Source organism: Stenella coeruleoalba (genome assembly GCF_951394435.1).
Source record: "Stenella coeruleoalba genome assembly, chromosome: 4".
NCBI lineage: Eukaryota > Metazoa > Chordata > Mammalia > Artiodactyla > Delphinidae > Stenella > Stenella coeruleoalba.
In genome coordinates, this window is record NC_137149.1 from 125,415,958 (window position 1) to 125,442,274 (window position 26,317).

The 26,317-nt window shown below is 41.1% G+C and overlaps 1 protein-coding gene across 1 annotated transcript; it reads right to left on the reverse strand.

Moving 5' to 3' along the window:
• Positions 1 to 647: 647 nt before the first annotated feature.
• LOC307185539 (uncharacterized protein C4orf51) lies at positions 648 to 26,317 on the reverse strand (the record flags this gene model as incomplete). The annotated part of the gene is given in 8 exon segments (XM_079919841.1): positions 648 to 948; positions 3,046 to 3,151; positions 3,155 to 3,201; positions 3,701 to 3,758; positions 5,687 to 5,703; positions 5,706 to 5,744; positions 21,236 to 21,297; positions 26,100 to 26,317. Coding segments are annotated over 8 exon segments (822 nt in total). The 3' UTR covers positions 648 to 673.

Below are 26,317 nucleotides of genomic sequence, written 5' to 3' on the forward strand. Positions count from 1 at the left end.
CTTGGAGGGAGGAGGAGGACCTGCGGAGAGGCGGGAGGCGAGCGCACGGGAGGAGCCGGGAGACCAAGACGGCGGCGGGGAGGGGCCGGGCCGTGGGCGGGGCGGGACGTGGGAGGGGCTTATGGAGGCTTGAGGGCACTCCGGAGGGAGCCGAGGCGAGAAAGGCCGCGACTCGCCCCGCCCCCAGGCTCCGCCCCCGCCGCGACGCGGACCGTCCCTCCTCGCCAGCTTGCTTCCTGGCGGCGCCTCGCGCGGAGGAAGACCTGGCGGTGCAAGGCTGCAGCTCTGCCGGCTATTGCTCTGAATACAAAAGAGCCTTTCTCACGCCCCTGCGCCCTTCCCGGCCCGGGACCCCCGGACGGAAGGGGCTGGCTCGTTGGACGCTGGAGACGACAGCTGTCGGGGCCACACCACCATTTCTGTGGTTCTTGCAGAGAAGTGTGGTTCCAAGTATTTATTTTAAAGGAAATTTTAATAATGATTATAACGATGACTTTTGTCCCCTCTTCCAATTTAAGAGAAAAAACAAACAGGGATGAAGGCGTTTGAAGCCCCGGCAAGTGCCCAAGAAAGCTAACCTGCCCGGGTCCGGGTCTTCCCGGGCCCTCTCATACCTCAAAGGCGTTAATTAAGCAAGCTCTGGGCCTCCAGCTTTGTGGCTTCGTTTTCCGACTCAGCTAAATGATGAGAATGGTCTTCCCAGACTGTAAACGGAGTATTGATCAGCTTCTGAGTCTTCAGATGAGCTAGTCTTGCTTGTAGAATTACATGGTTCCCGAAGCTGGAAAAAAGAAATGGCCTGGTTGTCAGCACTCGCCCAAACGCTAAGGTTACTTTTTTGAACAGAATTGGGAATTAAATTGCCAAGACATCGGTAACGAGCAGGAATTGGGATTGTTCCTGCATTTTCTTCCACCTCCTTTAACCTTCCTATTTCATGTATTGTGTCTGTGACAGGAAGCCCAGATCAATAAGCAGGAGAGGAAAAAAAGGCAAGAACTCTTGGAATCAATAACCGAACCATTCACTGCTTCTCTACTGCCCCTTAATCATCCTTTAGCGGTAAGATTTTTTTCCCCCTGTCTTCCCTACCATCCCTTTAGTCCAGACATTCCTGGGTGTGGATGTCTCTGCTTTCCAGTGTTACATCATGAACTTCTTGAAAACAGGACCCAGAAATATAAATATGCAGAAGATGGTTACCAAAAGCATTAGACACCAAGCAAATACTTTTTAAAGTGAGAATACTGTTAATGATGGTTGAAATTTTCATTCAGTCCTTACTTATTGCTGAAAATCTCATTCAGTCCCTACTTGCTGCTGATGCAGGAATGTGTACATTTTACATCTCAGTGCTTGTTCCCATTCCCCCAAATATAATGCCTATTTTTTTTCAAATTAAGATTTTTGCCTTGGCCTATAAATTACAAGTTGTGATTTATTCTTTACTCAGAACCCTAGGCCCAAGGCTTCCCAAACAAGCACCCCATATTAATTGTGTGGGGTGTGCCGGTGTGTGTGTGTGTGTGTGTGTGTTGTACTTTTAGCCTGTTGCACCGTACAAACAAGAGCAGGATGTAATGTCATTGATTTGTCGGTAATTGTTGACTAAAAAGAAGCTACTGTGAGTATAGAAAATTCACTTTAGGGGAGGGGGTCGGGGAAGCACCTCGAAGAGACAGGCAACTGTTCCCTGGAACAGCTGCGGACACTGGCAGCGGAATTGCTTGGCATCAGTACAACTCTGTGCAGCAAGAGGGATTTATTTATTTAACAATAGTTCATGATTCTCCCAAGCAACTCCCAGGAGGCCAGCTAGCAGTAAATATACTTTCAGGAAATCAGCTACCCTTCCTAGAAGCAGGCATCAACCCTACAGGGAAGGGAGGTCCCTGGCTGCCCGCATAATACAACATTCAGTGGACTGCCCAGCTTCAAATGCCCGCACATAACTCCCTCCACTGCCTGCCACAGCCCTGCCCTCCCGTGCTAGGAAGGTTACCTGGTAACTTTCTGGAAGGCCGCCATTAAATAGATTAGCTACCTGGGAATGGAGGTGGGCCGTTTCAACCCTGTCCCATTAGCGAAATTTATCAGATAAGCCTGTTGGTGCCCACAGACTAGGATTTTCCAAAGTGATATGTATATATACTGGTGGTTCTTATGATAATGTTAGATGGTAGTTGAGTAACATTTTTATTTTAATGGTCAGGTTTTGGTTTTTTTTGGCCTCGCCATGGTGCGGCAAGCGGGATCTTAGTTCCCCCACCAGGGATCGAACCCATGCCCCCTGCAGTGGAAGCTTGGAGTCTTAACGAATGGACCACCAGGGAAGTCCAGGTTTTTTTGTCTAATGCACATAACTAGCATACCAAACCCATGGTATTGTAAATATAATTACTTAGGGTGAGGCCACATTTTTTAAGTCAATTTAAAGAGAAATCTTATAAGCAAAACAGGATAGCAGAAATCGTTGTAACTTTTATATTAAATGAGGTGAAGTCAGTAGGGTGCTTGTAGAAACCAGTTTTTATTCTTTCTTTCTCTAGAAGTCTCTGCCAGAACTCTTAAGATATAAGAAGAATCCCATTTTCGTATCCTGTTAAAAATTACTGGGTTTTGAGAATGTCTGAGTAGGCAAGACAAAGCCCCTGCTCTGGAGGGCCACGTCAGGGGGAGCGGGGACAGCAGATGTTGGGTAGCAGAACGGGCACATGAGGAAGCTGAGCCCAGGACCCTGGGCACCCACGGTGGGTCCCCAGAAGGGGAGGACAATCTGAGAACTTATTGCCTTTTTCACAAGAGGTGGAATCCAGCAAATCCCTGATGTCACTGATGAGAATTTGGACCGTAGGAGAGAAATTCCTGTCCCTAAAAGCCTCTGAGGCTTGCTTCCAAAATAACTGTAGAGATCTAAACAAGAAATGTTCATGATGCTTTTGGGAAGACTGCTTATCAGAATAGTCTATTTCTATAGTCTTTTCTATTTATCACATGATTGTAAATTGTGGATTACCTTCACACCAATTCTAAACACACACACACCTCCACCCTCACGGCTACACTGTGCAAAATTACTGACACTCCCAGGGATCCACTGTTGGGCGACAAGTGAAAAGATTCTTACATGCTTCAGGAACTCTCTCCTTAGTCAGCTGTACTTCATCAGGTTCTCAGATGCTGGCTTTTTAATTCTCACATCTGGCATGAAGAGACAGCCAGCCAGTGTGTAAGTGCTCGTGGTAGAGTCTATCATAGTATAAATAAATGAACTGTACAGACATTCCTAAACCATTTTTTAATCAATAGTTCATACACACTACCTACCTCACACACACACACACACACACACACACACACACACACACACACACACACACACACATGCTACCCTCCCACCCCGACCCCCAGCTTCTGTCACCATCACAGCCTTTTCACAGGTGCACTCTTTTTCAGAGCTGCTGCTAGCAGTGCCTCTATGGGAATCCCCCCACTGTTTACTTCTGCTTCCTACCATCCTTACAGTTAGGAGGGGTACGTGCAATGACGTAACAAAGTGCATGATGGGAGGAAGGAGGCAAAAATGCAAAAGGCCTTAAATGACTTCAGACTCTGGAATGGATGAAGATATCAGATAAAGATCGTAATTACAATAAAGGCAGAACATGAATGTAAAGTGGTAGTTTGGGATTGAACTTACAGGTTCTTTCATAACTTGGAGGTGCTAGAGGAAAATCCCCAGACAGAATTTGGTGTGCCTGTGAAAGAGAGGTAAAAATAAAACCAACCACATTCACAATAGAAACTTAATAAAATTCCTTTTCCACTGTTGTGTTTCCACTGTGTCATCCTCCCCATTCAAAAGGCATTTGATACTGCTGTCAGCAGCCACTATACTAACAGATACTAGCAATAGAATAGAAAGACAAAATTGGAGAAAATATTTATAAAATTGCTATCCTTATATGCAAATAGCCTACACAAGCCAATAAGAAAAAGCTAAACACCCTGGTAGAAAAATGGGCAAAGGAAGTGAATACAATCACTTCTCGTTGCTCATGGATTCCATATTTGAGAATTTGCCTGCTTGCTAAAATTTATATGTAACCCCGAAGTCAATACTCGCAGCACTTTTTAGATTGTTCAAGGACATGCCCAAAGTGGCAAACAGTTTGAGTCACCTGACGTGCACAGTCTCGATGGAGGTCCAACAAGAGCACACTCTTTCTTGTTTCAGCTCTCAGACAGTAAACAAAGTATGCTTTTTGCAGCCAATTTAATGCCACATGTTCTGCGTTCTCATGTTTTTTTGTTAATGACTTCACTGTTTAAGATGGCCCCCAGGTGCAGTGCTGATGTGCTATCTAGTGTTTCTTAAGTGCAGGAAGGCTGTGATGTGCCTTACAGAGAAAATACGTCTGTTAGATAAGCTTTGTTTAGGTACAGGTTATAGTGCTGTAAGTTCAACGTTAATGGATCAACAATATATATTAAATAAGGTACTGTTAACCAGAAACATGCATAAAACAAATTTATATATTGATCAGTTGGTGAAAACCGTATGACCAGAGGCTCACAGGAACCTGACCCTCCATTTCCCTTAGGAGCAATAATAGTTCAGTATTCAGTGATTCAGTGTTAGTGGAGACTTTAGAAAAGATAACTACCTTGAATAATGAGAATTGACTATAAGTCACAAAAGAGCTATGAATAACTAGTACACAGAAGATGCTTAACCTCACTGATAATCAGAGAAATGAAAGTTAAAAGGAGATTGAAATATCTTTATCTAAATTATTTTTTAAAGCCAGTGTTAGAGAAAATATCGGAAAACAGGCACTCTTGTGGACTGCTAGTTCATAAGGCTAATTTTCTGGAAGGCAATTTGGCTGTACATCAAAATTTAAAATAAGCATACCTTCTAACCTAAGAATTCTACTTATGGGAAAGGACTCTGAGATGATGATTGTACAGTTATAAAAATTTATATTCAAATTTACTGATCCCAGCATTATTTATAATAGTTACAAATTTTTAAAAGCTAAATGCCCAGCAACATGGCATATTTTTAAATTGATACATCCAGTCAATGGAATATTATGTATCCCTTAAAATAATGATTGTGTTAACGTTGAAGATGCCCATGAAAACATTAAGTGGTTAAAGCAGATTACAGAGGACTATGGATCCCATCAATGTACTCTAAGTGTATGCCTGTGCGCATCTTTATGTATGCATAAGTATAGAGATAAGTTTCTAAGGAAGTTCACTAAAATGTTAGTGGTGATTATCCCTGGGGAGAGGGGAAGGATTTCAGGTGACTTTTACTTTTGTCTCTATTTCTCTATTTCTATTTGAAAGTTTTCAATCAGAGAAAAGCTGTTTTTGTTTTTAACTGTCAGTGTAGTATGTATCGTTATTGTCACACATGGGAAAGAGGAAAAGTTGGTGACTATTAAAGAAAGTACAGTATCATCAGTTCACAGTTATAATATTGGTTATCTCTGTTTCTCCATCATCTAGAGGAAAGCTACACACATAATAAGCACTCAGGAATAAATGTTTAATGAATGAATATATTAAACAATAACTCCAACTCCCTCCAGTTTTTTTTAAATAAATAATATGCAGTATGCAATCATTTAAGCTCTACATGTAAATGATCACTGAGAAATGTTGCACTTACCACTGCATGCTTGACATCAATGAATTTTTAAAGGAGCTGGTTGTATGAGGGAATAGTCCTGCGTGCAAATGAAGAAGGAAAACCTTCTTCAAAGATCAAGCCCAGTGCTAGAATAAAATTTCTTACATTCCCAATTAGGCTATACCAACAAATTGTATACACATCACTTATTTCCCTTTAGAATCTGACCAACAGAAAAGTAAGAGGTAAGACAAAGCTATAACTAAAAGTTAAGTCATAGTAAACATTCTGGAGCTTCTGGGGTGGCTGGGTAAAATTGTTTGTTTTTTATAGTACATATTTCAATATTATTTTTAAAAGAAAACCATACTGATAATAGCTAAGAAGACATTGAAATTGAGTCTATAATAAAAAGTGTTATCAGAATAATTCAGTTTTATATGTCCTTTGGCTTTCTCTATGAGGTTTTCCTGAAGTAAGTCTAAACTAGGGACTGTGTTTCAGTCTTTATTAATTTTCTTAAATTTTAATTCAGCTACAAAATAATTCTTTATGTCCCCTCTCCCCCATAAAAAAGAAGAGTTAACCTTTCAAATGCTCTACATTTTTAAAGATTTTAATTTTTTAGAGCAGTCTTAGGTTCACAGAAAGATACATAGAGTTCCCATATACCACCTGCACCCACATATGCATAGCCTTCCCATTATCAACATTCCCCCACCAGAGTGTTAATCATTGTTACAATTGGCACACCTACATTGTAACATCATAATCACCTAAAGTTCACAGTTTCCATTACAGTTCCCTGTTAATGTTGTACATTCTATAGGTTTGGACAAATGTATAATGGCATGCACCCATCATTATAGTATCATACAGAATATTTTCACTGACCTAAAAATCCTCTGTGCTCTGCCTATCTATCCCTCCCTATACAAATTTTAGAATCACTTTGTTGATACCCACAAAATAACTTGCTGGGATTTTGATTGGGTTTGCACTGAATCTAATTTCAAATTCCACTTGTTCATTGCTGGTATATAGGAAAGCAATCAACTTTTGTGTATTAACCTTGTATTTTGCAACCTTTCTATAATCACTTGTTACTTCCAGGACTTTTTTTGTCAATTCTTTTGGATTTCCTGCCTAGAAAATTATGTCGTATGTGAACAAAGACAGTTTTATTTCTTCCTTCTCAATCTCTATACCTTTTATTTCCTTTTTTTATCTTATTGCATTAGCTAGTACTTTCAGTATTATGTTGAAAGGAGTGGTGAGAGGACAATCCCTGCCTTGTACCTGATCTTAGTGGGAAAGCTTTTAGTTTGTCGTTAAATATGTTACCTGTAGGTTTCTTTTGTAGATTTTCTTTATCAAGTTAAGGAAGTTCTCGTCTTTCCCTAGTTTACTGAGACTTTTCCTAGTTTACTATCATGAATGGGTGTTGAATTTTGTTAAATGCTTTTTCTGCATCTATTGATATGATCGTGTGGGGTGTTTTTTGTTTTTGTTTTTTGCTTATTGATGTGATGGACACATTTATTGATTTGTAAATGTTGAACCAGCCTTGCATACCTGGAATAAATACCTCTTGGTTGTGGTTATAATTCTTTTTATACATTCTTGGATTTATTTGCTAATATTTAGTTGAGGATTTTTGCATCTGTGTTCATGAGGTATGTTTATCTGTATATCTCTTGTAATGTCCTTGTCTGGCTTTGGTATTAAGGTAATGCTGGCCTCATAGAATGAATTAGGAAGTATTCCTTCACCTCTTAATCTCTGAAAGAGATTGTAGAGAATTAGTATAATTTCTTCCTTAAGTGTTTGGTAAAATTAACTGGTGAACCCATCTGGGCCTATTGCTTTCTGCTTGGGAATGTTATTAATTATTAATTCAATTTCTTTAATAGATATAGGCCTATTCAGATTGTGTATTTTTTTCTTGTGTGAGTTTTGGCAGCTTGTATCTTCAAGAAATTGGTCCATTTCATCTTGGTTATCAAATTTGTCAGCATAGAATTGGTCATAGTATTCCTTTAGTATCTTTTTTTTTGTTTTTTTTTTTTTTTTTGCTGTATGCAGGCCTCTCACTGTTGTGGCCTCTTCCGTTGCGGAGCACAGGCTCCGGACGCGCAGGCTCAGCGGCCATGGCTCACTGGCCCAGCCGCTCCACGGCATGTGGGATCTTCCCGGACCGGGGCACGAACCCGTGTCCCCTGCATTGGCAGGCGGACTCTCAACCACTGCGCCACCAGGGAAGCTCTTTAGTATCCTTTTAATGTCCATGGGCTCTGTAGTGATTTCCCTTCTTTCATTTATTTCTGATAGTAATTGATGTCCTTTCTCTATTTTTTCTTAGTTAGCCCAGCTAGAGGATTATTGATTTTCTTGATCTTTTCAAAGAAACAGCTTTTTGTTTCCTTTATTTTGTCTCTTGATTTCCTGTTTTCAATTTCATTGATTTCTACTCTACTACGTATTGTTTCTTTCCTGTTGCTTACTATGAATTTAATTTGCTCTTCCTTTTCTAGATTCCTAAGGTGGAAAATAAATTGATTTTAGATCTTTGTTCTTTTCTAATATATGCATTCAATGCTATAAATTTCCCTCAAAACACTGCTTTTACTGCATTCCACCAATTGTGATAAGTTGTGTTTTCATTTTTGTTTAGTTCAAAATACTTTAAAATTTCTCTTGACCTTTCTTCTTTGACCCATGTGTTATTTAGAAATGTATTGTTTAATCTCCATGTATTTGGGGATTTTCCAGTTATCTTTCTGCTATTGATTTCTAATTTAATTCTACTGTGGTCTGAAAGCAGACATTCTATGATTGCTATTCTTTTAAATTTGTTAAGGTGTATTTTATGACCCAGAATGTGGTCTATCTTGGTGAATGTTCCATGTGAGCTTGAGAAGAATGTATTTTCTGCTGTTGTTGGATGAAGTTATTTAATAGATGTTGATTATATCCAATTGATTGATATGTTGTTGAGTTCAACTATGTCCTTACTCATTTTCCTCCTTCTAGATCTGTCCATTTCTGATAGAGAGGTGTTGAAATCTCCAACTATGATAGTGGATTCATCTATTTCTCCTTCCTATCAGTTTTCACCTCACGTAGTTTGATACTCTGTTATTAGGTACATACATGTTAAGGATTATTATGTCTTCTTGGAGAATTGACCCCTTTATCATTATTATTATTTAATGCCCTTCTTTATCCCTGGTAATTTTCCTTGTTTCAGAGTCTACTGTGTCTGAAGTTAATAGAGCTATTCTTGCTTTATGTTTCATTGGTATTAGCATAGTATATTTTTCTCCATCTATTTACTTTTTTTATAGCAATTATTATGATTTGAAGTGTTTTTTTAAATTTTTCATACTACCAAGCATCTCAAAGCTTTCTCAGTTACTTAGTTTGCATTGTAAGCATTTATTTTCTTTTTTTGTAAGCATTTATTTTCATTTAACTTTGTATGGTATTTCTAAAACTTACATATGTTGAAAATCAAGTAATCCATCCATTTACTTTCAATCTATACGTGTCTTTATATTCAAATGGGGTTTCTTGTAGATAGCATAAAATTGGGTCTTGTTTTTTGATCTACTGATAACCTCTTGTCTTTCAATTAGTGTATTTAGACCACTGATGTTCAAAATGACTATTGATACAGTTGGATTAACATCTACCATATTTGTTTTGTTTTCTACTTGTTGCCCTTATTCCTATTTTTGTCTTCCACTTTTTCTGCCTTCTGTCATTTTAAATGAGCATTTCATATGATTGTGTTTTGCTCCTTTCTTAGTATAATAATTCTACTTCTTTTTTTTTACTTTTATAGTGGTTGCCCTAGAGTTTTCAATATACATTTACAGCTAATCCAAGTGTAGTTACAAATAACACTATAGCACTTCACAAGTATACCTTATAATAATAAAATACTCCTATTTCCTCCCTCCTGTTTCCTGTATTATTTTTGTCATTCACCTCACTTATATATAAGCATAGGTATATAAGTATATACATAAGACATATACATATGCATAAGCATACATAATTGAATACATTGTTACTACTATTATCTTTGAACAAACTTATCTGTTAGATCAATTAATAAGAAAAATTAAAGTTTTTATTTTACCTTCACTTACTCCTTCTTCGATACTTTTCCTTTTTTTAATGCAGATCCAAGTTTCTGACCTATATTATTTCCTTCTCACTAAAGAACTTAACATTTCTTGCAAGGCGGTTCTACTGGCAAAAAATTCCCTCAGTTTTTGTTTGTCTGAGATAGTATTTCTTTCTCCTTCACTTTTCAAGGATAATTTCACAGGGTATAGAATTTCAGGTTAGTGGGGTCTTTCTGTCAACATTTTAAATATTTCACTCTACTCTCTTCTTGCTTCCATGGTTTCTGAGAAGAAGTTGGATATGATTCTTATCTTGTTTCTTTATAGGTAAGGTGTTTTTTCCCTTTGGCTTCTTTCAGGATTTTTTTCTTTAACTTTTACTTTCTGTAGTTTGAAAATGATATGCCTATGTAGAGTTTGTTGTTTGTTTGTTTTACATTTATCCTTCTTGATGTTCCCTGATCTTCCTGGATATGTGGTTTGGTATCCAACATTAATTTGTGAAAATTCTCATTCATTATTGTTTTATATATTTTTTCTATTTCTTTTCCTGGTGTGCCCATTACACCTTCTGTTGTCCCACAGTCTGTTCTGTCTTTTCTGTCTTTGTTCTCCTTGCCTTTCCGTTTTGGAGGTTTCTATTGAGGTAACCTCAAGCACAGAGATTTTTTTCCTCAGCTGTGACCAGTTTTCTAATAAGCCCCACAAAAGCATTCTTTCTTTCTGTTATACTGTTTTTGATCTCAGCATTTCTTTTTGGTTCTTTCTTAGGATTTCCACGTAGGCTCATATTGCCCATCTGTTCATGCATACTATCTATTTTATCCATTAGAGCCCTTAGAATATTAACCATAGTTGTTTTAAATTCCTGGTCTGATAATTCCAACATCCTGCCATGTCTGGTTCTGATGCTTGCTCTGTTACATCAAATTGTGTTTTTGCCTTTTAGCATGCCTTGTAATTTTTTCTTGATGGCAGAATGTGTTGTACCAGGTAAAAGGAATTGCTGTAAATAGGACCTTAAATAATGTGGTGGTAAGTTGTAGGGGGAGGGGAAGCATTCTATAGCCCTATGATTAGGTCTCAGCCATTTAGTGAGCCTGTGCCTCTGGACTGTGAACTTCACAAGTTTTTCCAAGTTTTTTTCTCCCTGCTTAGGTAGAACAGAATGGCTAAAGTGGACTGGCGTTGGGTATTTCTTTTCCCACATGGAAAGCTTGGGTATGCTGGAGTGGGGTACTTCCCTGCTCCCAGGTCAGTTAGGCAATGATAACAACCCTGGCAGATTAGGCTCTGGTTAACTAGCTTCTCATGAGGGTAGACCTTGTTAAGAAGAATATAGTGCTCTGGAGTATTTCAAAATGGTTCCTTTTTCCCCTCCCCCCGCCAGAAGCACAAGGGGATTTTTCTCTGATATTTACCGTGGGTACCTGGTCAAGTTCCTGGGGTAAATCTCACAGTACTGTAGGGGTTGCCCTATGCCTGGGTCCTTTTAGAATTTTTCACTCTCAGACTTGTCTACATTGAGCCTCCAGCAATTTGTCAGCAATTACAGTTCAGGTATTCCAGCCCTGGCACTGGTTCCCGTAGTGGCTTCCACTTGTGAGACTCCTCTGCTAAGTTGTGACTCTCTGAATTCACCTGTCTGTCTCTTCAGTCTTGGGGGTGGCGGTTTTCCCTGTGTCCTCACCTCTCTTATGGATCTAAGAAGAGTTGTTGATTTTTCAGTCTCTTCAGCTTTTTACCACATTGTGAGGATGGAGTGGACTCGTTCAAGCCCCTTACATGCAGAACTGGAAGCCAGAAGTCAAGGTAAATTTATGCCTGGAACATTCTTCCATGATACACAGCTTATACTCTTAGAATCAGAGGGAACCAAGACTATGCTGAAATGCTAAAGCTATACATTTTTCTCAAGGTCTGAAGAAGCTCTAGTGTATTTTTTAACAATTTTATTGAGGTTCATCCACATTCCATATTTCGTTCTTTTTATTGGTGGGTAGTTAGTATTCCATTGTATGAATATATCAGATTTTGTTATCCATTCACCAACTGATGAATGTAAGGGTTCTTTCCAATTTTCGCTACTATAGATAATACTGCAGTGAACATCACGTGCAGATCTTTGTGTAGACATTTGTTTTCGTTTCTCTTGAGTGGGTACCTAGGTGTGGAATTGTTAGATCCTATTGTAAATTTGTGTTTAACTTTTAAAGAAACTGTCAAGGTGTTTTCCAAGGCAGCTGTGCCACTTTACATTCCCACCAGCAATGAATGAAGGTTCTGGTTTCTCCACATCCTTACCAACATTTGTCTTTGTGATTATAGCCATTGTTATGAGGAAAAAATTATAAGTTATAAATTTCCTATAAGATGAAAAAATTAAACTTGATTAAAAGTAAGTAAAAACTGATTTAAAAGGGTAAAGAGGGTCTGGTTTGGCATAAACAACAGGGATGAGTCAAGGGAGAGGAATAGCATTTGGGAGATACTCATTATTTGTGCTATTTTATGCTGATAAACTTTTAAAAACAAGCTATCTTAAGCTAAAGTCAAATAAAGAGTTCAATAATTATTTAGCTAAATTCAAGAAAAACTCACTTTTTCACAGCGGCAGTTAAAGCATGTGGATTAGAAGTTGATCCTGCATAATTAGCTATGATTATTCCATTGGCTGTAAATCCTTAGCTTTTCGAAGCTCTATAAGACTTTTATAAATCCCATAGGCCTGCCAGAGGCTTTAGGTCGTTTTTTGTCACCCTTCCTTGCAAGAATTATATGAGATAATCATTAATTACTAAATTATATGATTTTATAATATAGAAGTTTTATAGAAAGTAATTTTGAGGCGTTTGTTGGATTATAGGGGGAAAACAGGCATTAGGATTTGTGCTAGACCACTGCATGAGGGATTTACACGTTTATGCTCATCTTGTAGCCAAACCTGGTCATTCTTCTGAGTTAGAAACATCTCTCATTTTCTTCAGTCTGTTTATGGAGAAGAACACCAGCAAGCTCTCATATGTTGGAGTTCGGTCAGCTGACGATTTTTTTCTTTGCAAGTTAACAGTTGACAAAATAGAGCCCACAGGGCAACTTGACCTTGGCAGTTTCAACTGGCCTGTTAATTAAGGACATTTAACATTACCCTAATTTGCTACTGTGTATCCACCTCCTTGCTCCCACTTCCTCCTCCTAGAATTGCAACCAAATTGGGCAATTTTGTTGATGAAACTAACAATGTCAGTAAGGGCCAACAAATTCTACCTTACATATTAGGTCCATAAATCTTGCCCCAACCCTGATGGAATGCCACAAGTATTTGGTTTTAAAAGTGAATTATCAAGAAAGCAAGTGTGGGTTTGCGAGCACCGCTCTTTCAGAATCAGAGAAGCTCAAGTTGGAAATATTCTTGGTCTTCTAATCATGTAGTCCACCTACTGGGTATCTGTCATTGTACTGCTCTCAGCTGTATTTGTGATTCCGTTTTCTTAGCTTAGATTACGGGATCATATGATCCCCTACCTACCCATCCCTGAGGTCCTTGAAACTTTGAGTTCCTTGAAATGAAGCTTCATGAACACAAAACATAATGTTGGAAAGGGAAGAAAAATAGTTTTTAGCCTTTTTGGAGTACTGTGGTCTCAAATTGTATGTACACAAAAGAGGAGAATTTAGATCAAAGATTAACAACACTTAAGCAAGAGTCCATGGACACCCTGGAGGGATCCAAGAGGTACGCGTTGTTGGCTTGTAGAAGGGTCTCAATGGATGTGTTTCTGAAGATAGGGCCCAGAGCTTTCATCAGGCTTTTCAGAGTGCCTCAAAAATATAAGGTATTTCAAAGAGAGAATTGCTAACCATTGGGATAGATGACAGAGTGAATCTTTTCCTGACAGATTTTTAAGAATAAGGTATTTAATGGTCTGTATATTAGGTAAAAATTTTTCTATCAATATTAAGTTTCTTACGTGCGATAATAGTATCACAGTTATGTAAGAGAACATTTTTTTTTTTTTTTGCTAAAAGAACATTCTTAATTCCTAGGAGTACATGCTGAAGTATTTAAGGATATACTGTTATTATGCCTGTAATGTACTCTCAGTAGTTCAGCAAAGAAGTACTATATACAAGTATCAATAGGGAGAGACTGAGATAAAGCTGTATGTTAATAAATGTGGCAAAATGTTAACAATTGGTGAATCTGGGCAGAGAGTAGGCAAATATTGGTTGTACAATTCCTTCAACTTTTCTATGAATTAAAAAAAAAATTAGGACTTCCCTGGTGGTCCAGCTGTTAAGACTCCACACTCCCAATGCAGGGGGCCCAGGTCGATCCCTGGTCGGGGAACTAGTTCACGCATGCCACAACTAAAGATCCTGCACTCCGCAACTAAGACCTGGCGCAGCCAAATAAATAAATAAATATTTTTTTTAATCTTTAATTGTGTATAATAAGGCATTCACTTATCTGCCTTAATTTCATAATTATAGGCAAGGAAGTGCTAGTATCATATTTTATAGATGGCTAAAAAGACAGAAGAAGATTAAGAAAACCAGGCAGCAGCATCCCAAATTACATTGGAGCCATAACCAAGGACAGACCTAAAAACAGTGTCTTCTTCCCATCTTCTCCCCACATAGCTCCAGCCCGCTCCGTAGGCAGACCCATGGTTTGTTCACACAAGCCCCTGAAATCACGGTAGTGCCCACTGTCGTGCTATCTTTTAAGTTCACGGGCAAAAGCAATCGCAGCCACCGCCTAGTCGATGTTTTGCTTGAACAGCAAAGTATGCACAGTAACAGATGGCATCTTGTGACCTTCTTAATAACAGGCTCAGCTGCCAATGTTCCCTTGTGTCCAGTCTCTGCAGGGAATTTGGAAACTCTTGCCTTACACTTGAATATTTTCTGACAAACACATTTAACCATTTATTAGACTGTTGCCTGATTTCAAATAGAGGAAAACAAAATTCCCAATTCCTGAAAGGGACACGGGTATTCTGTGGGTCTGGGGGCCCATCCTGGGATTCTTTGGGGTGTGCTGGCCATCATCCGGCGTATCTGTCATGTTGAGTGTGGTGAGGACCTCAGTCCCAGGCAAAACGCTTCCCAGGCTGCCTGGATTGATGGGTGGCCAATATAAGCTTTTTTCTTTCTGTAGTTTAAAAGAAATGTATGCGCTTCCCACAGCCAGGCATACAAATTAACCAGAAAACAAACTAGATGCCGGCGTTAGAAGGTCCCTCTGCTGTGACAGCCCACACCAGGAGTGAAGTCGGGAGCCCCGTGGTGGGTGGGGCTTGTTCTAAGCCACTTTGCTCCCTTCCTTGGGCAGCTGCGCTGTCGAGCTCCACGGTGGGAGTGGGAAGAAGGGGGCGGGGCAAGGATTAGGTGAGGCAGTGGCCTGCCCGGCGGCCCTGCTGGTCCTCAGCTGTCCTGCAGGGGCAGCTCGCCTGTGTTAACAATGGAAGGCACACAAGAGTGGCCCTAGGAACAGCCAGGGAGGATATTCGTGTGGAAGCCTGAGGAGTCCTCTTCTCCCCCAGCAGAATAGACCTGCAGGGCTTGCACCAGGAGGAATCCAGGAACAAGTCATATCGGTCCCCATCAGGCAACAGGTGTGTGGGGGGGGATGGGATGGGTGGAGAAAGTGCTAGAACATTCTCAGTGCGGGTGGTAGGAGTGCAAAGTGTGGAACCTCAGGGATAAACAACTCAGGTGACAGGCACAAGGTGGCGTGAATTCACACGCAGGAGGAGATAGGTAGGAATTAGGTTTCTGTTTGGCGGGGTGGGAGGTTTCATCTGGGGGTTTCTCCTGGTAGCTGAGGCAGAGGAGGGGAGTCTTTCCTCTTGGCCCCAAATTCTGGCCTTAGGAAAAGAGGATGCCTTGGAGAGGGGCGGCCCTCCAGTTGCCTCTGCCTGGGAGATGCTGGTTTGGATGTAGAGAAGCCTGGATGACGAGCTTCGAGTCTCTCCCAGGACAGCTGGGGCAGATTTTGCCTGCTTTGGTGGCCATCTTACCCCTTTACTGTTCCGTCCCGGGGCTGGCCTGTTGCTCCCTCCCCAAGCCGACCAGCACACCGGCAGGAAAAGTCCCTCTCTTCGGGCATGCCCTCACCCATCTGCCCCCACCTTCACTCTGGGGCCCCAGCCTCCAGAAGCCAAAAGCCTTGGAAACGCTCCCAGAACAGCACAAGGGGGCACATCCCTGAGACGTTAGGGAAACAAGGTGAGCAAAGCTTGGAGGCCACAGGACACCCACATCACGAAGCAGAGGAAGGTACTTGCCCTGCCTCGGGCCCTACAGGCACCAGCTCTCCTCCCGCTCTCTTTCCTCTCTCCCGCTCATCCCCGATTGTGTTCACCATCACGAGTTTACACGACTGCGTGTGTATGTTTCAGATTTGGGTTCGCCTGACTGTGCCTTGTTCAGCCTGTTACAGAGCCTGGGTGGGGGGTGGCGCAGCGTGTACATCTAAAACCACGTACCGAATGCAACAGTGCCATTTGGAACGCTATTTTTCATTCCTTTTTTTTTTTTTTTTTTGGCCAAGCCGCGCTTGGCTTACGGGATCCTAGCTCCCCGACCAGGGGTTGAACCTGGGCCCTCGACAGTGAAAGCACGGAGTCCTAACCGCTGGATCGCCAGGGAATTCCCTCATTCAATTTTTAAAGTATTACAATTTTATGTGCTACTACAGAGGATTTTAAAGCCTGCCATTGGAAACACAAGTTGTTTTTTTTTTTAACAACTTTATTGGAGTATAATTGCTTCACAATGGTGTGTTAGTTTCTGCTTTATAGCAAAGTGAATCAGTTATACATATGTCCCCATATCTCTTCCCTCTTGCGTCTCCCTCCCTCCCACCCTCCCTATCCCACCCCTCTAGGTGGTCACAAAGCACTGAGCTGATCTCCCTGTGCTATGGGGCTGCTTCCCACTAGGTATTTTACGTTTGGCAGTGTATATATGTCCATGCCACTCTCTCACTTTGTCCCAGCTTGCCCTTCCCCCTCCCCGTGTCCTCAAGTCCATTCTCTAGCAAGTCTTTGTCTTTATTCCCATCTTGCCCCTAGGTTCTTCATGACCAATTTTTTTTTTAATTCCATATATATGTGTTAGCATACAGTATTTGTTTTTCTCTTTCTGACTTACTTCACTCTGTATGACAGACTCCAGGTCCATCCACCTCAATACAAATAACTCAATTTAGTTTCTTTTTATGGCTGAGTAATATTCCGTTGCATATATGTGCCACATCTTCTTTATCCATTCATCTGTTGATGGGCACTTAGGTTGCTTCCATGTCCTGGCTATTGTAAATAGAGCTGCAATGAACATTTTGGTACATGACTCTTTTTGAATTATGGTTTTCTCACGGTATATGCCCAGTAGTGGGATTGCTGGGTCGTGGAAACACAAGTTTTTGAAAGGTTGCTTCAGTAAAAAGTATATTCTAATTTTTGAAAGTACTTTATGAATTCCCTTTGGGAAGGCAAATTCTATGTAACAATCTGCCTCTATAAGGAAATATATTGTGGGAAAGAAAAAGTCAACCATGGAAAGTCCATAAAAACCACTGTTCAACATGCAGTTAAACGACATCTGGTTTGTACTGAGCCCTGTCCTGGGTGCTGGAGTTACAGAGACGAAGAAGACAGACAAGTTCCTTCTCTCATGAAGCTTACGCTCTAGAAGAGGAAAGAGATAACAAGTAAACGAATACAATAATACATGGCAAATTAGGAACTAAGATGGAAATTAAAAATGGAAAGAGTGTGAAGAACTGACTTTAAATGTAGTGGCTGGGGAAAACCTCTTTGAAGAGGTGACATTTAAATTCAAACTTGAAGGATACAGCTCAGCAGAGCTGAGATCATTGCATTCCAGCAAAGAGAACGTATGTGCAAAGGTCCTGAAGTGGGAAATGGCTTAGCAGTTTCAAGTTTCTGAAAGAAGCCAATGTAACTGGAACAGAGTGATCAAAAGCAGAAAGGCATGGAGTGAGACTGGACAGATAGGCAGGGTCCCATTTGTGCCAGACCTTACAGCCTTGGTAAGGAGTTAGGATTTGATTGCAAGTTTGACAGGAAACAGAGAAGTGACATCATCTTGTTTATGCTTTAAGATAAAGACATGACTTGTTTATGCTTTAAGATCTCCCTGTGTAAAGACATGACTTATGGGTGGTCTGCTGAGTTCTTTTTACTTTTGTAAGTCTCTTGAGGTTTGGAGAAGGCTTTGCAGGAGAATAAAAGTGAGAGTGAAAGAATAGGAGAAAAAAGATGTTAAAAATGGACACACACACTCTTGAAGTAACATGACAAACCATATTCATGTTGCCCTCTTAGAATATTATTTGGTTTTTGTAAATATCTTCCTGGATCCTGTCATCCTTGTAAAAGGCCATATACCATAGAGTTCCAAGTAGCTGCTTTAGGGACTTGGAATTTGTTATGTGTGGCTAGGGACTATCCCAAGAAGATCTTACACATGCTGTCACATCTGGGCTTTGATGTGGTCATTCTATAGATAACCTCTTCCCTAGTACATACGTCTCCTGGAAGAACAAGAATCAAAGAGCCCAGTGTACCCTTCTGCAAGGGTAAGTTGGGCTCATCCTGGAGGGACACAGGCATGGCCTTAAGAACGAGAAGAGGGAAAGGAACAGCCCGTGAGAGCTACCCCAGCTGCCCCGCATCCCACCTCACTCTTCATAAATTGCTTCTGCTGGAGGGAAGCTTTTTAATTAAACAAAACTTGCTAGAATCTGTCTCAGAGAAAGTTGAATTGTTGAACAGTTACTGTCTGTGGTATTGCAGTTTTAGGATCCTTGATTTTAGTTTTTATTAGCTATTGCTTTGTTCTTTGAACATGAGAGATGGGCATATGAGGGGCCAAAGAAGGGAAAAGCCACAACCACATCACTTGGAAAGAAAATTAATAGTGACGCAAAAGGAAAACCCGCCTTAGTGTAGGCAGAACAAATAAGATGGGACTCTGTGAAAGGCAGTCGTGAAAAAGAATTTGAGAACGTATTTCCTCTGATGATGTGAATCACACTTAAGAACAGCCTGTCTGATTTGCATATCTACGAATGAACACTTTAAAAAAAAATTTTAATGACATCTCTCATCTGCTATCAATTCTTCTTCGTTCTTTTTTAAAAATTTTTATGTATTTTATTTATTTTTGGCTGTGTTGGGTCTTCATCGCTGCGCGGGTGCTTTCTCCAGTTGCAGTGAGCAAGGACTACTCTTGGTTGCGGTGCGAGGGCTTCTCATTGCGGTGGCTTCTCCTGTTGCGGAGCACGGGCTCTAGGCACACAGGCTTCAGTAGTCGTGGCTCGTGGGCTCTAGAACGCAGGCTCAGTAGTCGTGGCGCACGGGCTTAGTTGCTCCGCGGCATGTGGGATCTTCCCGGACCAGGACTCGAACCCGTGTCCCCTGCATCGGCAGGCGGATTCTTAACCACTGCGCCACCAGGGAAGTCCCAATGGACACATTTCTACAAAGAGACAGTCAACAGACCAATGTCCACTAGTGGTGAGCAAATTTATCCAGTGGGCTTGTACTGACAATCTGATCCTTGGCTTTGTGTTTCAATTCCCTTCATTAGAAGCTTCTAGCACAAAGTTGATGATCCAAAAATTAGACCTGGACATTGAAAAGAGGCACAAAGGGAAGTTATCCTCTGGCCCAATTAAATAATTCTACTCTGATGTACTGTCACCTCTTAATGAAGAGTGTAGTCATCAGTTGAATTAAAATGACCATTTGAGGGGCTTCCCTGGTGGCGCAGTGGTTGAGAGTCCGCCTACCGATGCAGGGGATACGGGTTCGTGTCCCTGTCCGGGAAGATCCCACATGCCGCGGAGCGGCTGGGCCCGTGAGCCATGGCCGCTGAGCCTGCGCGTCCGGAGCCTGCGCGTCCGGAGCCTGTGCTCCGCAACGGGAGAGGCCACAGCAGTGAGAGGCCCGCGTACCGCAAAAAAAAAAAAGAGGCCATTTGAGGAAAATGAAAAAGGCAACATGGGCGAGGTCCATTAGTAAGTCATCATTATGAATACAACATTTATGTCCTTTCTACCTTTCCTCTACTAATACTTTACCATAAAGACAGGAGAGGAGATATAGGAAAACAAAGCAATTCCTATGGTAGAGGGGTTAAGTAATTTAATTTCCCTTACCCTAGCTCAGACTTGTCTCCGAGCTATGTAGTGTGTTTCGGTTTTACGTTTATTACTGCAAACGGGGAAAGAAAGTCTTTCCTGACTTTCACAATAGCACAGATGGTTACCTGTGCTGTCTCTTGCCTCAACAAATCATACAGGGACACACAAAACCCATTTCAAATGCACTATTCCCATAAAGTTCAATTTTATTAAGAAAGCCAGCAGAATGGTGATAGCCATTATTTAGGAGAACCCCATGAGGCTGCAGGGTGGTTCCTGACACCATCCACCCTCCTCCCACAACACATGGGTACATATTGAACAACAAATACAACAAAAAGTACTAACAGAATATTTTATAAGGTGCTTTAAAAATCCTAATTTGAGATAATCTTTAGTCTTATTAAACCTTCAAAGATGGAACCCTGAGAGGTGGAAATTGTATGAGAAAAACCTATTGTGTTTCTTCCCCCCAAATCAGAGTGTGTGGCAGGAAGGCCAGCTGTCCCCTTCCACAGTGTGCAGTTGTTACTGGGAAGAGTCTACCCAACCCAGGAATCTAAACTCTCTGGCATGTAGGTGGGGTCTTGTGACCGCTTTTCCCACTGGAATGTGAGCATATGAGATGCGAGTCATGTCCAGGCTGAAATGGTGAAAAAGCAGGGGTGCCTTCCCTACCCTTTATTCCCTCCCGCTGGATGGAGAGAAAGGACTCTGGTGCCCCAGGGGATGTGGAACCCCAAGATGAAGGAAGTCTGTGTCCTTAGATCACCCTGTGGAAGGTCTGTCTGCAAAACACCCTCCTGGGCCTTTAGATGAAGGAAAAAACTGCGTTTTAACGTATTAAGCAACTGGAATGTGGAGGTTTATCTATTATAGCAGCTAGTGTTATCCTGATTTAACTAAAACTGGGTGGAGGTGGGTATAGATTAGTAAATGAAGTTTCCTAATTGGTCGTTTATAATAGTTTGTTTTTTCTTCCCAGTTCTTTGATGTACCCAGTAAAGCTCAGATTCCATTACCTAGAGCTCCAAGCTCTGTCAGAAGGTACATTTGGGACTAACATGGAGGAGGAAGTTTTTTTGCCCTGGAATAACTGTTATTTTTAAGAGCGACAGATCCAGAGTGGAACATGCTCATTTTCTTGCTAGAGAAGCCTTGCCTTTAGTAGGCAAATGGAAACCATCTGGATGACAATGAAGTATATAAAAGTTATCAAGACAGCAAACTTGGCCGAAGGGCTGTGCTCAGAACTGATCATGTTGCACTTACCTTTAACATCTGTGGTCTCTTGGAGACCAGCCCTGCGGGCAAAGCAGTTTGGCAATGACATCCTAAAGAGAGCAAGTACAAATTATAAGCTTATGCGTTTATAAGTCACAGACTATGGACTTAACAGGGCTTTTCACTCACCCTTTCATTTGATTTCTTAAACTTCGACGCTTCTTCTCTTCCTCTCTTTCCACACTCCCAACCGTAAAATCTCATTAAATCAACCCAAGTTGGACTTTCTCATTGTCTTTAGTGATTTGTTTGGTCCCTGATTTGTCATAAAAGGGTCAACTTTTGTACACGAAAATCTCAAACATTAAGTTCAAATTGTTTTCACAGGATTTCTGAGACTTTCGCTAGAGAGTTGTTTTCAAAATAAGATAAGTGCTGTGAATGGAATAGGAAATATTACGGTAATTATGTTGGTTTCCCAGGAAAACTTAGTAGCAATGCGGTAACTTGGGGATTCACAGATGCTGTGTCTCTCTTTCAAAACATATCTGTAGTTCAGTTTCCCTGAATCCAGATATGACACTCGTTTTAGGCAAGCAGTTGGCTTGGCGGGAAGCACAGTCATCAATTTCTAGAGGGCGACACATGGTGGCCATCGTTTTAGGGCCTCTGATTGGGGGGAGGAGGGTCTCCGAGCTCTGGGGACCTGGAATGTGTGTGTGAGGTAAGGATCGAGGGGAATTATCTCAGCCTAAAGAGTTCTAAAATGCTCCTGGACATGTATTCAGCCCACAGACTAGCCCTAATAACTCCTGAGATGACAGCTGGTGGCCCACCCTGTATCTTTCTTCTCCTAACCAACAGCAGCGATTGAATCACTAGAGGGTATTACTTTTTAAATGTACATTTCTGAGCCCAACCCCAGTAATTATTTTTCCAATAGGTTTGGGGCAGAAGGTCTGAGGCAGGTAATCAGTGGGCCAGTTTCCTGACTTCTTTGGGAATCATTTCTTTGCTTCTTATATTTCTTATTACCCAGGCAGATATACCCAACACTATAGTTGGGCTTAGACTGTGTTTTTTTTTAATTTTACGTAAATGGAATAATACAATATGTATTGCATCTGGCTCAAAACGCTCAATATAATGTTTGTGTCATTACAAGGTGTAACCATAGTTTGTTCATTTACACGGGCATCGTATGATCACAGCACTGTCTGTGCATTCTGCTGTAGATGAATAGTACATATCGTACCTTTGGCTTCTTTTCAGTTTTTTGGCTATTATGAAAAATGCAGCTATGAACATACTTGTACATGTCTCTTGGTGCACGTGTGACAATGCCTTTCAGCTGGGTATATACTTAAAACTGCTAAGTCCTAAGAAATTTATAGCATCAACTTTAGAAAACAAGACCAAACAGTTTTTCTAAAGAAAACAATTCAATGCACATTCCCACCAGATGTACATGAGAGACCTCATTGTTCTACACTCTCACCAGCACTTAGTATTCATGGTGTTTTTAATTTTCACCTTTCTGGAAGATGACATGAGTAAGCTCACTGTGGTTTTAATTTACATTTCCTGATTACTAATGTGGTTAAGGACCTTTTGATAAGTTTATTGGTCGCTTGGATTCTCTGTTCCATTTTTCTAGTGGGTTGTCTTTTTCCTACTAATTTGTAGGAGTTTTTTTTTTTTGCGGTACGTTGGCCTCTCACTGTCGTGGCCTCTCCCTTTGCGGAGCACAGGCTCCAGACGCGCAGGCTCAGCGGCCATGGCTCACGGGCCCAGCCGCTCCGCAGCACGTGGGATCTTCCCAGACCAGGGCACGAACCCGTGTCCCCTGCATCGGCAGGCGGACTCCCAACCACCGCGCGACCAGGGAAGCCCTGTAGGAGATTTTTTATATGTATCATAGTTATGAGCCCTTGGTCAGTCACTGAATTGAAAATCTTGTCTTCCTCTCCATAGCTCGCCTTTTCATACTCGTAAGGGTGTGTTTTGTTAAAGAGAACTACTTAATTTTAAGACAGTCCCATTTACTTCACTTTTTGTTTGTGGTTAGCGCTTTTTGTGTCTGTTTAAGAAATCTTTGCCAACCTCAAGATCAACAAGATATTCTCTATGTCGTCATCTAATGGATTTGCTGTTCTGCCTTTCACACTTAGGCCTCTAATTCATCTGGAATTAATCTACCTGGGATCGCAAACACGACCTTTCTCCACGGTTCTGCTACCTTCCTCATAAATAAGTGCCCATATATGCATGGTTGCTTCTGGGCTCTTTACTCCCTTCCATTGGTCTGTTTGTTATCTTTGTGCCACAATACCATCCTGCCTTAATTACTGAGGCTTCATAGTAAATTTTGTTGTCTGTAGAACCAACCCTCTTACTTTGTTCTTTTTTGAGAATGTCCTGGCTATTCCCTGGCCTTGAATCATCTTGTCAAGTTCCACAAAAACACCTATTGGAATTGCATAAATCAATTTGGGGAGAAATAATATTTTTATCATATTTAGTCTTCTGATCCATGAACATGGTTTATCTCTCCATTGACTTAGGTCTTTATTTTCTCTCACTAATGTCTTATAGTTTTCTGTGTGGAGATCTGACACATCTTTGATTATCTTTATTCTTAAAAACTTGACATATTTTAGCAAAGTGGCATTTTTTTTTAATTTTCATTTTAAAAATTGCCTCTGGCTCAAATTAATTAATCTGCCTGGGATTGCAAACACGACCTTTCTCCACCGTTCTGAGTGTTTTCACTGGTAAGTGAAAATTTGGTCTGGTAAGTACTAATTTTCTTTTATATTTCCTGCTTTTAAAGATTCATGAAAATTTTGTATCGTGCTCCTTCCTTTATTATAACAATTTTTACTTTCCTTTATTATGAAAATGTTTCTGCTCTCCACTCTACCTGTGTTATAGGCATACCTTGTTTTATCGGACTTGGCTTTATTGTGCTTTGCAGATACCGTGTGTTTTACAAATTGAAGGTTTGTGGCAACGCTGTGTTCTCAGATGATGGTTAGCATTTTTTTTAGCAACCAAGTATTTTTAAATTAAGGCATGAACATTGTTTTTTAGACATAATGCTATTGCCCACTTAACAATATAGTGTATACATAACTTTTATATGTACTGGGAAACCAAAAAATTTGTGTGACTTGCTTCATTGGGTTACTCACTTTATTAGACCAAATTGCAATATCTCCGACATCCGCCTGCACTTTTCTATTGCTGCTGTAACAAACTAATGCTCCCTATTTGTCCCGTGGCCTTTTAGTGAGTCTGGCACAGCGCCTCTTCATTTCAGAAGCATGATCCAACATGCTGCTGCTTTTTCATTCAGGGATTTGTCTCTGTAAGTACCAATGCAGAAGGGAAAATCATTGCTTTTCAAAGAATTTGGGACTCTTCTGAAAGGCCCAGTCAGAGCTCTCACAGTTTTCATATTTTCTGGGTTTGTATACCTCAGGGAGTCCAAGGTTGAGATAGGGAAGCAAGCATTGCCTTGAAGATTCCCCTGCTGGCCTAGAGGTGCCTCAAAATTCACAGAATTAGCAAAGGGACTTCCAAAGTTAATTGAGGTGTCAACATACTCGAGAGCTATTAAAAATGCAGTGACTGTGTCGTTCACTGGAATACACCAGATGAGGCATCCAGTTGCAAAGTACTTCTGAGGCATTTTGGCTTTAAGCATTGTTTTGATAATTTGGAAAGCCCTGGAAGGCAAAATAACTAGTATTCGTTAGGGTATTATTTGAATTATTCCTCACGTCTCAAGTTGGAGCCAATAATCCAATTGATTTTCAAATAGATTTCCAGAATTTGGACAAGACATTTGACAACCTACAGAGGGAAATACTGCATTTCGAATCCTCAGCTTTTCCACATCCTCACTTAATGCTTTCTGTCTCAAACTCACTGAGTTGCTTGCAGCTCTCAGATAACACCTGGGATTAAGTGCTTGCTGCCTTTGTGCACTCTCTCCTCCAGGCAGCCCTCCCTTCTCTCCCCACCTGCTAAACCAGCTCAGAAGAAAGCTGCTTTACAGAGCTCTTTCCAGAAACACAATACCCCTCCCCCTGCCACAGACACTGATAAAATCTCCTTCCCCTGTGCTGGTTACTTATTTCTGTGGTTTCAGTTACCCTATGAAACTGAAATTAATGTTTTCTGTAGGCCTGTCATAGGGCTTGGTTTATAGTAAACACTCAGAATATGTCTTTTGGGCCCCCAGCACTTGAATTCATCCAGAGACAATTCATGGTGGAGGGCAGAGGAGGGTCTAGTCGACGTTCCTCCTGATCCGAGGGAATTTTTCAATTCCCCAAAGTGGAAAAACTAGACAAGAAACAAAGTGAAATTCTCAGGAGCACCTCTTTGCTGAGCAGAGAAGACAGAATATCTACATCTTAACTGAATACTCATATTTTAACTTTTCAAGAGTAAAGGTACGGGCTTCCCTGGTGGCGCAGTGGTTGCGAGCCCACCTACTGATGCAGGAGACACGGGTTCGTGCCCCGGTCCGGGAAGATCCCACATGCCGCGGAGCGGCTGGGCCCGTGAGCCATGGCCGCTGAGCCTGCGCGTCCGGAGCCTGTGCTCCGCAACAGGAGAGGCCACAACAGTGAGAGGCCCGTGTATCGAAAAAAAAAAAAAAAAAGAGTAAAGGTAGTTGCGCATAATTTTAGGAGTACTAAATAGAGAATACAAACATAATTTCAGCTGGTAACTGACATTTAGGTCTTCCTCCCCCTGACATTTACCCAGGAAAATATACAGCGCGGAAGTCTACAAAGTGTCTCAGGGTTGACAATACCCTCCTCCTTCTAACAGCATTCTCATCTAGTTAGAGTGACATCGCCAGGGGTGAATCACAAAGGAACCGTGCTGGTTACACTCAGGCCAGTGCCGCCCTGCTTGAAGTCGGCCGCACGTGGAATCATGCAGCTGCTTTTTCCGGTAACTGCCCGCATATGTTGTTACAGACGAATCTGACCACCTTGTTTCATTCTGCCAAGATGCTCCAGCCTTCAGTCGGATCAGATCAAACTCTTGAGAAGTAAGAGGGCTAAAGGGCAGAAGAATTTGTGGAGTCAAGCAGAAGAAGTGTGACAT